Source organism: Notechis scutatus, chromosome 3, assembly GCF_049901735.1.
Source record: "Notechis scutatus isolate UNSWTSFEM ecotype Mainland chromosome 3, rNotScu1.2, whole genome shotgun sequence".
NCBI classification, from domain to species: Eukaryota; Metazoa; Chordata; class Lepidosauria; order Squamata; family Elapidae; genus Notechis; species Notechis scutatus.
The window spans coordinates 143,776,251-143,791,198 of NC_142011.1; the positions used below are offsets into that span (position 1 = coordinate 143,776,251).

A 14,948-nucleotide genomic window follows, 5' to 3' on the forward strand; every position below is an offset into this window, starting at 1 on the left:
CAATCCAACTTTCCCCATTGACTTTGCTTGTCAGAACCCAGCTGGGAAGGTCAGAAATAGCAATCATGTGACCTCAGGGATCTGCATCTCTTCTAAATGCATGCCAATTGCCAAGCACTCAAATCATGTGACAGAGAAGATGCTGCAACAGTTGTTAAGTGCGGAGACTGGTTGTAGGTCACTTTTTTCAACTACTCTCTACTGTAAACTGTTTCCATTGTCAGAAGCCTGTTTGATGATTTGTTGTGTTTATTTGTTAGATTTATATCCTTCACCCCGCTTTGCAGCAGAAGCTCAAGATAGCACACTGAGCACTTTTTCCTCCAATAGGCAACAGTCCTGTGAGAGAGGTTGGATTGAGAAAGAATTGAGAAGATTGAGAATTTCCATTGCTAAGGGTGGACTTGGACTTGGATTTCCCAATTCGTAGTCAGCAACTTAATCACTACACCTCATATTTCTGAGCTAGGAAACCAAAAACAATCAGATGAGATTCTATTCACAATATATTCCCAGCTATTAAGAAGACTTGTCCGATTTTGAACATTTTGATTTTGGTTTAATAGATTGAAAAGTCTATGTTGAACTGGCAGGTTGAAATCCTTGCACAAGATGACCAAAACTGCTCACATAGAAACACAGCTTTCTATGTTTACTTTAAGGCAGCCACCCATAATCTGATGATCTTCATGTTGGCTGGAGATCATCTCATTTCATCTTCTATCCTCCCTCCAGGTCTTATTCCAGACTCTAAAGACAGGTTTTTAGATGGAAATCCTGATTTGAGAAACATAGAATAAGTCCTAATCTGAGCATAGTTACCATGCCTGATAGTTTTTCTGGATTGCTTTGATCTCTCTATAATTTGGAGGATCACATACCAAAAAAAAACCCCACAGAACTGATGTCACATTCATGACAGTCAGGAAGCTAGCATAGAAGGAAGGAAATTAAGTAAAAGAAATCTTCCTTTTCTAATTCTCCACTGGTTAGCCTGAAGGGGTAATGCCTAATATGACACAACCCATTTGGTTTCCCCTCGGTTGGCAGTAAAGGGAAATACAAATGTTATGTTTTGCTCAATAATATCCGTATCTACATAGGAACAATATCATTTCCTGAGCTCTCGCATTTTCTGTTGAAGAGTGACTCTGGCAAATATTGAAGGCTGGAGGAGGTTCTGATATGGTGAAAAAATTAAAATTGAGCTTTTTCTACAGGCGGCTGAGCCAGAGACCGACTGCTGAAGAATTAGAGCAGAGGAATATTCTCAAACGTAAGTAGCTCCAAACTTAAATTTATATTATTTATTTTTTATTTAGTTTAGTTTGTCAAGCATGTATGAGAAAACAAGTATAAGTATGAACATAACATGTAAACATATAAGTATAAACTGGTATAAGTATATACATAATAACTGAGTATGAATAAATGGATAAAACAGTAGGATAAGGATGGTAGGCACACCTGTGCACCTATACACGCGCCCTTACAGACCTCTTAGGAAAGGAGTGAGGTCCACGGTAGACAGTTTAAGGTTAAAGTTTTTGGGGGGTTGAGGATGTAACAACAGAGTCAGGTAGTGAGTCAAGAAAAAGCATACAATATAAGTATGCCCCAGGGGAGTACAGTATTTTTCAACCTTGCCATCTTTTAAAATGTGTTGGACTTCAACTCCCAGAATGCTGGCTGGGGAATTCTGGAAATGGGAGTCCACACATCTCATAGTTTCCAAAGTTGAAAAACATTGCTCTAGAGCAGTAGTTCTCAACCTATGGTCTGTAGAGCTGTGGAGGGTGTGTGTGTGTGCGCGATGTTTCCACAGGCCCTCCGTGAAGGCTTGGAGAAATGTTATGATTTAAATCTTGATTTAAGTCTCGGGGGTCCATGGCCATGGTCCATGACCACAAAAATATTTAAAGGGGGGGCCATGGTGAAGAAAAGGTTGAGAACCCCTGCTCTAGGGCAGGGGTCTTCAACCTTGGCAACTTTAAGACAAAGCTGGCTGAGGAATTCTGGGAGTTGAAGTCCACAAGTCTTAAAGTTGCCAAGGTTGGAGACCCCTGCTCTAGGGGACCCATGCAGGACAGAGTTTCCATTCTTCCATTCTTACCTGCCTGAGCCAGGCATACATTATGCTCTTGCACGGTTATGATTATCCAAAAGAGATTGCTTGTGAAGACATATTTACATTTTGGTGGTTTAGCCTAAAGTTGAAATGAGAACATACTGAGGATATTCCAATAAAGGATCGGCGTTTTCTCTTTTTCTTTTACCAAAATGTCCTATACAGATTTATTCAGAAATATTCCCCACTGACCTCAGTATGTTTACATCTAAGATACTGTGTATAGATTTCAACCCAAAAAAGATAATCTAATCTATGCCTGTTGAAAAACAATCCAGTCCAATACAATGGAGCTAATCCTAGATAAAATGGAGCTAATCCTAGATAAAGCCTTGGCCCAATATCTAAAAGTAGTATGCAAGTCATTCTTGCAGAAATATGTAACTATATTTTCATTTATTTATTCCCCCCTGTCCCTTTATACTAGAGTTTTGCTGTACAGCCTGAATTAATGATATCTCATCCTCAGCAAAAACCATACTGGCACAAATATATTTGACTTGAAAATAGTTTACGACACTTAGCCATAAATAATTAAAGAGAGAAAATAGCTTAATTACACTCCTCTTGCTCTAGGACATTAATCTTAAGCAAAGCAACGTGAACATAAATTCCAGCGAAAAGACTGGCATTTTGATGCAATTAATAACTGAATGCTAGTAAGAATGAGTCTCAGCAGGCGTGCTTTGAGAAGCAAGCCAGCTATATAGCTGCTTTCACTCCACTGTGATCAGTCTTATAAATGATCTTTTGACAATCACAAGCTGGAATCAGGAGGCCCTTCAGATAGACACATGCGCCCTTGCTGCCTCCTCAAGGCTTCACAAAGTGTTCTCTATGGGGCTGACTTTGAAAACCACTCAAAATCTTTGGGTCCGGAACCCAAAGGCAGGAGCAAGGATGGGCATCCCTCAGTATGTCTATGTTGCCACTTCTGGGTGCAAATCAAGGTACTTATCATTACCTCCAAAGCCCTATATGTGTAAGGTCAGTTATTTGACTGACTACCTCTCTCCTGTGGTTTCTGCCTGGCTAGAATGTGTGGGCAGAGTTGGGGTGCTCCAGGTCCCTTCAATTGAACAATGTCATCTATCAGGATCCAGGAAGCGTGACTTCTCTGTCACAGATCCTGCCTGTGGAATGAGATCTCCTCTAAGATCCATGTGGCTCCAACCTTGTTGGCATTCCAAAAAGCCTTGAAAATATGGCTGTTCTCCCAGGTCATGACTAGTGTGGTCCTTTGCTGGGTGTATTATTATTTTCGTTTTCTTGATGTATATTGTGCCCAGAACAATCTTGTTTGGGGTTGTATTGGGGTGTTTTTTTTTATGTCACTGTTGTGAACAGAGTCAGTTGGAATTAGGCAGTGTTCAAACTGAAATAAATAAAACTAATAAATTGTCCTCTTGAGACAAATTTCAAACCTACAAAAAATATTTGTTTGTAATAGAGATTACAAACAGTGAGATCAAAGATGCATCTTTACATGTCTTAGCTAGTTACAATTATTATGATTATTATTAATTTCAATTTATATAGCCACCCTTCTCACATACATGACTCTAGTTCACAATTCTGTGGCAGAGGTCCCCAGCCTATGGGCCATGCCTATGGGCCGTGAGGGGCTTGCAACTAGGCTGTGGAAAATGGCTGGTGAAAGCATGCATGCACATCCTCATTTCTGTGAGTAATGGGCGAGTGTGTGCACACATGCTCCATTTGCATGAACCATCCCCTCCCCTTTCACCAAAGCCAGAAACATTGGGGAACTCTGGTCTGTGGAGATTCTCAATCATCCAGGTCATAGTTGTCCCAAAGGTGCTTTTTTCAAAAGGCCACTGGACTTTCTTGGTGTTTTTTTACCCCTTGAAAATGTTTTGCTTCTCATCCAAGAAGCTTCTTCAGGGTTGTTGTTGTTTTTTTCAGTTCAAAACTGAAGAAGCTTCTTGGGTGAGAAGCAAAATATTTTAAAGTGGAAACAAAATACCCAATAAAGCCCAGTTGCCTTTTGGGAAAGCACTTTTGGGAACAAATATGTGGTTCTTTGCAGCTCCTTTTCAAAGCTTGATCACTATCAGAGGTGGCATTCAGCAGGTTCTGACCAGTTCTGGAGAACCAGTAGTGGAAATTTTGAGTAGTTCGGAGAACCGGCAAATACCACCTCTGACTGGAGATTTTACAGTATCCTTCCCCTGCCACGCCCACAGAACTGGTCATCAATTTTTTTGAATCCCACTATCCAAGCCTGCTGCAATCTTTCAGTGGTTATTTGGCTACAACAATCTATAACCAAACAGTAACCATCTAAGTCAGGGGTCTCCAACCTTGGCATCTTCAAGACTTGTGGACTTCAACTCCCAGAATTCCTCAGCCAGCAAAGCTTTGCCCTGTCACAATTATTCTATACTTTTATCTAAATCTCGAATTGCAGAGATTGACAGTATCTTGGCATTGTACATGATTGCTGTCTCAAAGTCATGTTAATAAGTCAAATGCACGCTAACATATAACTATTTATTTATGTATTTATATAAATCATTTCTATAGCCGCCCATCTTATGACTAACTCGGGGTGGCCCCCAATTAGAGACTAAAGAATTTGAGTATTTTTAAGACACACAGAAATGTATATCCAAATGAGCAAGGAACACTAATCATCCTTCAGCATTTTTTTTTTAATGCATGAAAATTTAGAATTTTGTCAATCTTTTCTAGCACGGAATGAACAAGAGGAACAGGAAGAAAAACGAGAGATCAAGAGAAGATTAACCCGCAAGGTAAGAAATTCCTTTGTTTTGTCCTTTGTGATCAACTTGACGCTTTGAAGCGGATATTCTTTATCACATTCATCTTTCATGTGTTTGTTTCCTGAAAAGTATATTTTCTAAACACTTTATTCTTGATAAGGAATCCTTGAGGCATTTTCTCTTGATAATAGCTTTAAAGTCCTAAATGTGGAAAGAGAAACCAGCAGAGGAAGGAGTCATGTACACCCAAAGCCATGAGGAATTCAGTAAACTGCTTGTAGCTACAAAAATTGAGGAAAGGTTTTCAAACACTCGAGATTGCAAATTACACACTGGGCTCAGTTAATCAATCTCCAAGGAAACAATCCTGTCTTGTTCAGGCAATGACGTGTCCCCTAAAATTGTTTCCTTTTAATAGGCATACAGTACGTGTGCTTAAATCCCAGGATAAGCAGAGGTGGCATTCAGCAGATTCTGACCAGTTCTGGAGAACCGGTAGTGGAAATTTTGAGTAGTTCAGAGACCAGCAAATACCACCTCTGACTGGAGATTTTACAGTATCCTTCCCCTGCCACGCCCACCAAGTCATGCTCACAGAACCAGTAGTAAAAAAAAAGTTGAATTCCACCACTGAGGATAACACATGATCTTTGCTATTTCTTAGATAGTAAAAACCATGAATAAGAGAAAGCTAGTGAATATTTTTTCAAAAATAAAAGCACTCAATATTAGCCTAACTTTAGTTTTTAATCAAATTCTTTGCTGATCACATAATAAATTTTCAATTTCATTGTACACATGTTATGCACTGACAATAAACGTTTGATTGAAATCGAAGAATAAGTCTGTAAGGAAAGGAAGGCTGAAGTTTTGGGACATTGAAATTGAATGGAAATAAACCATTTGAGAAGATGGTTCATTTTTGGAATACACACATACACACACACACAAACATATATGCATATTCACATACATATCTGTATATTTAATGAAAAAGAACAGAAAACATTTTGATATATGAAAAATATACAAACTACAAGATTGACTCATGGTTGCACATATTTGTGTCGTTTTAATTGGAATTATAAATAAGGTTTTGCAGCACTTTGCAGCTCATTCCAAAAAGGCACGTCATATTAGATAGGGGTAAGAACGTAAGAAAGTTCCTGTCTTCAGCTCTTTAAAGCAGATGTATATTTTCCCTGGATTATATGACCCAGTTCTGAGCTGTGGTTGGAGATATTCTGGGAGATGGTATTCTAAAAGCATCATGGAGCTAACTCTGTCTTTTAAATACACTTTTTAATGGAAGAAAGAATCAATGGTTGGACAGTGAGTAATCCAAGATACAATCTAAATCTCCAGTAAAATTTCATCCAAAATGGATGAGAAGACTTATGACCATTTTTCACACTTAAGTTTCAGTATCCCCACAGTCACGTGATCAAACTTCAGGTGCTTGGCAACCGGTTCAGTTGCTGTGTTCTGGGGTCATGTGATCCCCTTTGGCAACCTTCTGACAAGCAAAGTCAATGGGGAAGCCGGATTCACTTAACAACCATGTTACTAATTTAACAGCTGCGGTGACTCACTTAATATCTGTGGCAGGAAAGGACATAAAATGGGGCAAAGTTCACTTCACAAATGTTTCATTTAAGCAACAAAAAAATGGGCTTCATTGAGGTCGTAAATCAAGGACTACATGTATTCAGTTCAACGCATGTTGGAATATTCCAGATTATTGGTTAGAGCTTTGTCCTCCTAATCAATGCTGTGCAATGAAAGATATTTCAAATAGTCAGTACACCAAACAGGTGGCTGTCTGAATTCATTGGTCATTACTTTTGTGGAACTGACCTAGCTTGTGTTGTGGTGTTTAAGTATTACCGGTATCTTTCTTTTATTTTCCAAATGCATACTTTTCTGGCACCCATAATATTTAGTAAGTTAGATGACCATGCAAGGTTTTCTTCTTCCTCTTCCTCCTCTTCCTCCTCCTCCTTCTTCTTCTTCCTTTACTTCCTCTTCCTCTCCTCCTCCTCCTCCTCCTTCTGCAGTCCTATAGCCTATGTCTATTTTTTAGTAGGCTATAGTGGTCTTAAAAACCTTGCTTCATTTAAATAGCATTCAATGATAAACTCTCAGAAGTCTTGACATTCGATAATAGCCTCAGAATCCTTAACATATAATCCTTAGTGTATATCAAAAGTAGGAAAAGAATGGCATTTTAACATGAACAAAGATAGCACAAATCCAATTTACCTTTGCATATTTTGTGCTTATAGTCTTATCTTTGATATTTAAAAAGGGCTTCCGGGGGATTTTTGTTTTACTTATTCAGCTTAGGAACAGAATGGAAAATAATCATTTGTTGGTTACCATAGTGGCAACAACAATAATAAAAATGTAGACTTTGATGCAGACAGTTCAAAGTTACTCAACACTATGAGAAGGGTACCTCTTTATAACAAGTGAGTCTACAACAAATTTTCATGTGCTTTTTACTTTTATCCTTTGTAGAAGTGCAAAGATTTTTTTTTATGTGTGTTTTTCAAAAAGGTTAGATTTCCTTTGGGGGTGTCAAACTCAACATTTTCTTGGCAATGTGTGTACCAGTATGTGCGTGCATGTGTGTGTGAGAGAGTGAAAGAGAGAAAGAGCATGTAAATCTGAGCATATAAATAAGAAGTCCATAGTTCTGTGCTTCTCTTCCATGTAAACTTCTGTCAAGACATTCTAGAGCACGGGTGTCAAACTTGCCATGTCACGTTGCTTTCATGGGACGTTTCGCGATGTTTTTCCCCTTTGCGGAGCTGGGGTGGGCATGGCCTGTGCATGATGCATCTGGCCTGCGGGCCACCAGTTTGAAATCCCTGCCTAGAGGGATCTACCTTTTAGCTGGAAAACATTTTTAATTTGAAAACTCCTTTTTTTATAACAAGTAGCTTCAGATTGTGATTTCTCAATGGGCATAGAAAGTCAACTACTTTCTCACTAAGCCTACTGATCTTGAGTTGCTGAAAGACAAATAGATCTAAACCTGTTAAGCCCCGAGTTGTAGATCAGTCCAAAAAAACCAAGAAACCAACAATTTTAAGATGTGAACTACTTTGATTAAGATTGGCTGCAGTAGGAGCATCTTGCCAATCTGATTATAGTTTATCGTCTTCCCTTTTATACTAACTACGTGGATTAGAGAGGTCCGAAACATTTTTGCATTCCATTGTTTGGACTTAGGCAATGTTTCTTTCCTCAATGCTTTGGCAACAGACCTCCTCTTTCTCCAACAAGGTCATTCTTCTTCGCTCTCTACATCAGCTATGCTGAAGGATGCTCAAGGTTGGAAGTCACAGTAGTGCACAATCAGCCAGCATTTCCAGACAGCTGTCTTAATTTGTCATCAGTAGCAGTAGATCCATTTGAGGCAGAGGTCATTCTGTATCTCCCCTCTAACCCAATGCGTGTTCCGCCTTCTCTTGGCATATTGAGCCCCTAACATTACTGGAATTGTTGTAAGGCTGGTGAGTCTGGTTATAAGACTCGCTTAGGGTGAGATGGGCGCTAAACAAATTTAATAAATAAATAAGACTGCAAACATGAGCTGTTTTTCTGCAGCCTGTGGGGACATTATGCTTTTCATAGGAAGGCTGCCTCATCTCATTTACAATTCTCCTACCACCTGTATTCAATACCAGTGTTTCTGATTACATCTCATTACAGTGTTTGAAACAAATTGTCCTTCTTCATTCCTCCAGAGATTTCCTCTGTTGCTCATGGAGTATCCAATATCCCGAGGTTGCACCTGCATTCTTTATTCTGATTTTCCTTTGCTGTCCCTTTCCACATTTAGAAGGGTATCTCTAAAGACTGTTGATGACCCAAGCTCTGTAAAGGACCTTGGAATACTCACCTCTAATGATCTAAGTGCTAGAGCCCACTGCAACTACATAGCCAAAAAGGCATTAAGAGTTGTTAACCTAATCCTACGTAGCTTTTTCTCTGGTAATATCACACTACTAACCAGAGCATACAAAACATTTGCTAGACCAATACTCGAATACAGCTCATCAGTCTGGAACCCACATTACGTATCTGATATTAGCACAATTGAGAAAGTCCAGAAATATTTCACAAGAAGAGGTCTGTAGGGGGCGTGCATAAGCGCACCAACGTGCCTACCGTCCCTGTCCTATTGTTTCTCTTATTCTTTTATTTTTCTTATATGTACCCATTTCATGTATTCACAACTATGTATACACTTATACTTATTATCTTGTAAACAATTGGCAAATCAAATCAAATAAATAAATAAATAAATAAATAAATAAAACCTGACTCCCTTAACTGAGCCAATCAAAAGGGCTTCTCCGTGCAAGTTTTAACTGCCGTGTTACAGTGACCACGGAGGATACTGTGCTATATATTTACCATTGATATTTTTTTCTTCTTCTTCAAAACCATCCCTTGCAGACCAACAGAAGGTCTGGATAGCCTCATTGTCTTCCATTTGGTTTTCCAATCCGTATTGCCTTTTCATCAGCAGATAAAAAAGTAAAGATGACTAGCTTTTGGATTGATAACACAGACAAAAAAAAAAACATTCCAGCTGAAAGGACCTGCCTCTTTTGATACTCTGTTGGAGAAACAGGGAACAAGAAGAGGAAAAGAATCTGGATAAGTCTCAAAGAGGGAAGAAATGAGGGGGAAGTTTTCCTCAGAAAAGAAGGGAGTAAAAATGTAGATTATTTGAAAGGGTTTTTAAATCAGGCTAAATGTGATCCTGGGGCTCACACATACCCTTATTTGAGGTTGCATCTTCTTGATCCCTCTTTGCATGATATATGGTTTTGTCTAATAATTAAGCAGCAGGTAATAGTTCCTAGGCAATACAGGTGGTCCTTGACTTACAACCATTTGTTTAGTGACGATACGAATTTTGCAACAGCACTGGAAAAAGTGACTTATGAGACTGGTTTTACCCTTCTGCCCATTGCAGCATCCCCATGGTCACATGATCTAAATTCAAACACTTGGCAACTGTCATGTATTTATGACAGTTGCATTTTTCGGGGGGTCATGTGACCACCATTCGTAACCTTCCCGCCCAGCTTCTGACAAGCAAAGTCAATCGGGGGCGGGGGGGAGAAGAGCCAGATTTGCTTAACGACCGCATGATTTATTTAACGGCAACGCTTCACTTAACTGTAGCAAAAAGGTCATAAAATGAGGCCCAACTCAATTAACAACTGTCTCATTTAGCAACAGAAATTTTGGGCTTAGTTGAGGGCTACCGGTAAAATTAACTTGAAAATAAAGCAGCCTTACCATTATAGCTCTGTTGTTTAAGACATTTGGAAACGACTTCTGGAAAGGAGGACATTTTGGATATTCTTTTCCCATTTTGCTCTTCCCACAGCTAAGTCAAAGGCCTACAGTGGAAGAGTTGAGAGAGAGGAAAATTCTCATCCGTTTTAGTGATTACGTAGAAGTGGCAGATGCTCAGGACTACGACAGACGAGCAGATAAACCATGGACAAGGCTAACAGCTGCTGACAAAGTAAGTAGGACAAGCCTCAGAAACAGCCAGGAGGCTGAAGAAACATCTCAGATATTTTTGGAGGGAACCAGTAACCAGGAGATACAATTACATTTATTTTCTGTGGTAGTGACTACAGCATCATCCTTGCCAGCTGAAAGTTCATCACAAGTCCTACCCAAGAGGAGCCAGAATTGTGTGGTGGTTTTTTCCCCCCTCTCCTCCCTTTTTATCAATTTTTTTGTTATTTTTAGTTCCAGGTGTTTTTTTTTATTTTTAGTTTTTTTTTTTGTTAACATGCACTTGCATAATTATTCTGGGTGCTTCCACAGAAGCCTTTTATTCTTACTATAACCTTTCCTCATTTATTGACATGTATAGGAGTGTGATGGGCATCTCTTCCATTTGAAATGCTCTTGTGGTTTCCCTGTGGAAGAGTGACACCTGTCTTCCACAACCTCACCTTAGTCGCAAAGTTTGGCTGTTCCTCATCCAGTTTACTCACCTTTTTCTTTTTGGTTGGGCTAATCGCTTATTCTTTTGTTACACGCAGGCAGCAATTCGCAAAGAGCTAAATGAATTTAAGAGCACTGAAATGGAAGTTCATGAATTAAGCAGGCATTTAACAAGGTAAGATAATACTCTTTTAAACAAAAGTTCTTTGAAACCACCCAAGCTTGAGGCTATTCCTATATCTTATTTATTTATCTTATTTGTTAGATTTTTCTCCTGCTCAAAGCAGCATAGGTAGCACTTTTTCCTCCTCCAATTTTATTCCCATTGCAACAACCTCTGAGAAAAGCTGAGAGACGCCGATACAGACAGACTCAGAATCACCAAGGTGTTGTCATGGCTGAGGGTAGACTTGAACTTGGACAATCAGCCCTATTTCAACATTATTATTGCTCAATAATATTTGATATTATCATTAACTGATATTAACTTAACATTTTGAATGATCTCCTAGGGTTCTACTTGATGTTTTATATGCAGGGAAGAAACATAGTTAAATTCTTGAAGGAATCCATGATTTCAATTTCCAGCGATTGTCAGAATGCCTCAAAGATGCCACTGCTGAATTTTGCTTTTGTACTACTCTTAACAAACATAAATAAAAACCTTGCATTTCTCCATGAGGACAAAGGCATGGATTCCTAATAAGGAGGGGGGGGGAGTTTTTCTGTTGGTATGTTACAACCTGGAGTCAAAAGAATCTCACTCTGAAAAATCTATTATGTGAAGCAATCCAGAGACATGTAACTAAAAGTGGGGTGTAAATTATACTTTCAAAAGAGGAATGCTTCCTATTTACCTATTCTTCACAACAGTTCCACATCATACTGCTTTCCTGAGTTTCCTTTTTCTAGCCTTTTTCTTGTTTCTCATCTGAGCCCTCAGGGTTTTTTTTTTTCACCTGACAAAAATAACTCACCAAATCCCTTTACCGTAAGTTCATAGTAGTCTTGCCTTCCAATTCAAGGGTCTCTTAGAGCTTGGCATCCATCAGTTATGTTGGGTCTGCTGTCTGGGAGTTATGGAAGTTACAGCTTCAAGTTATGTAGAGTGTGTCAGGTTGGGAAACACTATTTTGTGTGTGATATTTACACCGATGCTGTCGGTTCTCTCATGTCCTCTATGTAGCTTGCTGAATAAGTAATTACTGGGAGTCAGCCCTATCTTAGAGCTGATAGTTTCATCATTGTCTGGCATTTTCTGAGGCAAGTACATTGCCACATATTTTACTTCAAGTAAAGCTCTCCAAATTTATCCATTTTAAGTCTTGAGGACTAACTACCAGAATTTCCTAGCCAACATGGCTGGCTGAAGAGTTGAAGTTCACAAGTCTTAAAAGTTGCCAAGTTTGGAGACCCTTAACTTAAAGTACTATAGTAAATAAAGCCACTTTTTAAAAAAGTTCGTTTTTTGGTTGGTTGGTTTTGTCACTTTGATTCTTCTGGGTATGGGTGCTAATGCTGGTAGTAATTTATCTCATTTGTCTGGACTTTCTGTCTTCATTTTTTTAGGTTTCACAGACCATAGGAACTGAATATGCTGCCACCTTGAGAACGTAATGGGAAAGAACCATAAGTGCTGATTCATTCATTTCTCTGTTACGTACCGTGGTAAATCTTCTGAACTGCCTTTCTAAAACCTATAAAAACATGCAGGAAACGTGAGTTTTCTCATCCTGGGAATAACTTCCCCATACAATCTGTTGGCACAAGATTCAGCAACTGAGGCTACCTTGGCAAGAATCATGCCTGGAGTTGGCACTTATATTTTAAATGCTGCTGTATGGAGTCCCCAAGCCATTCATTCATTTACATTAGTGGTCTTTCTTTGGATCCCGTCAGTCCTCTTTCATCTCTGAAGGAATTTGGTATTTGGCACCGACAGAAGCTCTGCTGGACACATGGTCACTGTTGTTCTGGAACAACATTTCTACCAAACATTTCATTCTGCGTGGAGCACCTTAAGAACTTGATGGGGTGAGCTGGGGAAATAGAACCCACTCCAAAGGATCCATCTCTCCTTGACTTTCCAAGCCCCACCACCCTCAGGAAGATCTTCGGCTGACTGATGGATATTCTTGATTTCTACAGGACCAAGAAGGATTCTTCACCATCCATTTCTCCTCTTCAAGTGATTCTTTTGTTGCAATGTTTGGAAGAGTTCAAGATTTAAGAATATAGCAAGCTTATTTTCTACAGTGGAACGTGTCACACTGCCTTCTGCCCTGCTGACTTATTTCATGTTTCATATGGTCCTGTGTAGCAGTTCGATAGCCGAGCTTGTCCTGGCCTGGCCTGGCCTGTCAGCTTTACATAGGTTTTTCCAATTCACTAATGTGCAAGACAGAAAAGGGACGAATTAAAGAGAACCCTAAGGTTGTCTTTATGCTGTATGCTTGGATGTTGATTTTTTGTTTTGTTCTTTTAACAGGAGGGATTTCTATTCTTCGAAGTGCTTCTTGGTATAATTAACTAAATATGCTGTTGTGAATGGCTCAGTCTTAAATGGAGAACCAAAGCATTTGGCAAAAGGCTAGAGATGTTATATTGTTATTATTTATCTTCATATTTTATTTTATTATATATTATTTCATGTTTAAGGTATTGGTCTTCTCTTAATAAGATCATCTTTGCACATTAGAAAGAATTATGAGCCCACTGTATAAAACACTTTGGTGATGTCTACTAACATCTACATCTAGTTCAGATTAAACATATCTGATTATGCCTTTTAGGGCTTGAACTTTTTGCCCATCCAAACAAATCACTATAGATATGGCATCTTTAATTCTCAAACCTTCACTGGTGTAAGACTATAATCTGGGATCCAAATATGATTGTACTTAGAGGAGACCTGTTATAGTGAAATAGACAATAATTTAAGTACTATTGATTTCAGTGGACCTGCTCTAAAGTGATAGCTACTTAAATTCAGTTGAATTTAGTGTGCTTCATCTATTTATGATTAAACCATAAGAGTGGTTAGATTGATCAATTTTCTTTTAGAAAACATATATATGGAAGCACATTTAATGGGTGACTGCAATGATTCAGGTTTTTCTCCAAATTAAAACCTGAGTCACTGCAGTGCCCATTACAGTCCTCAAGAGTTCCACTGAATAGGTGATTAAACTAGACTAAGAAAGTCCATTTTTTCTTACACAGATTGGTTTTGTCTAGTTATGTTACTCTGGGTATAAGAAAAAAGGAGATGAAGTAATAGAGTACTTTGTTTTTAGATGTATTGGGTTTGTTTTTAGAGTACTTTGGTTTTAGTACATGTATTGGGGGTTTTTTTAAATTACAAAAATGCAAAAAATAAAAAAATAAAGAGATTATAATACCACTAGTGGTCAGCAGATGAAGTAGGTGGGCTTGTAGCTGGGTGAATTGCTAGGACTCTGGACATGGAAGGGTAGTGAAAATGTTAATTCATTTGCCTGGTTTGCACAGAGCAAATCTATGGCAGATACACTGTTTTTCATACCTTGAAAACTGTCATTTTAACATAGCCAGTTTTCATCTGTCATAGTTTCATAGCATTATGAAATAATGGAGATCCCTTGCCCACCATACCAACCTTTCAGTCCACCAACCTTTGAGTGAAACTCCTCCTCGTTGTTCAAAGACTTATTCTTCCCATCACCATGGATTGTCTTTTTTTCCCCTTCCTTTTTGAGAATAGGTTACAGAACTGATCCTCTCTGCACATCTGAATTTCCAGATGACTTTAACTGCACTTTGCTCACAATCCAGGTAGCTCCTGTCTCCTGCCTCTTTACCTATGAGGAGTAAAAGACCAGGACTGCTCATGAGGGTTCAGTTGAACTGCTAAAATCCCATGCACAAGAATCTTCTCAACTAATGGTCAGCACCTGATTAAAGTTAGATAAGGGTCAATGGCACTCAAGAGGGGTTGAACTTAGTTCATTTGGCCTATGTAGGGATTCTAGGCTTTCCACTCAGCCCCCACATACTGCCACCCCTTCTCTTACTTCATCTTCCATAAAAGTGAAAGCATTTTT

The 14,948-nt window shown here is 38.9% G+C and overlaps 1 protein-coding gene across 5 annotated transcripts in view; it reads left to right on the forward strand.

Annotated features, from left to right (window-relative positions):
* PHACTR1 (phosphatase and actin regulator 1) overlaps window positions 1–14,203 on the forward strand; it is a 283,399-nt gene extending 269,196 nt beyond the window's left edge. For 3 of the 5 annotated variants that reach the window (XM_087961308.1, XM_087961307.1, XM_087961306.1), the window contains 5 exons: window positions 1,221–1,276; window positions 4,844–4,905; window positions 10,292–10,432; window positions 10,965–11,041; window positions 12,436–14,202. In XM_087961308.1, coding sequence (XP_087817434.1) covers window positions 1,221–1,276; window positions 4,844–4,905; window positions 10,292–10,432; window positions 10,965–11,041; window positions 12,436–12,451 — 352 coding nt within the window. In that variant the 3' untranslated portion in view covers window positions 12,452–14,202. Of the gene's footprint in view, window positions 1–1,220; window positions 1,277–4,843; window positions 4,906–10,291; window positions 10,433–10,964; window positions 11,042–12,435 lie in introns of all 5 variants that reach the window. The other 2 variants (XM_087961309.1, XM_087961305.1) reach the window with 2 other exon arrangements.
* The last annotated feature ends 745 nt before the right edge of the window (window positions 14,204–14,948 follow it).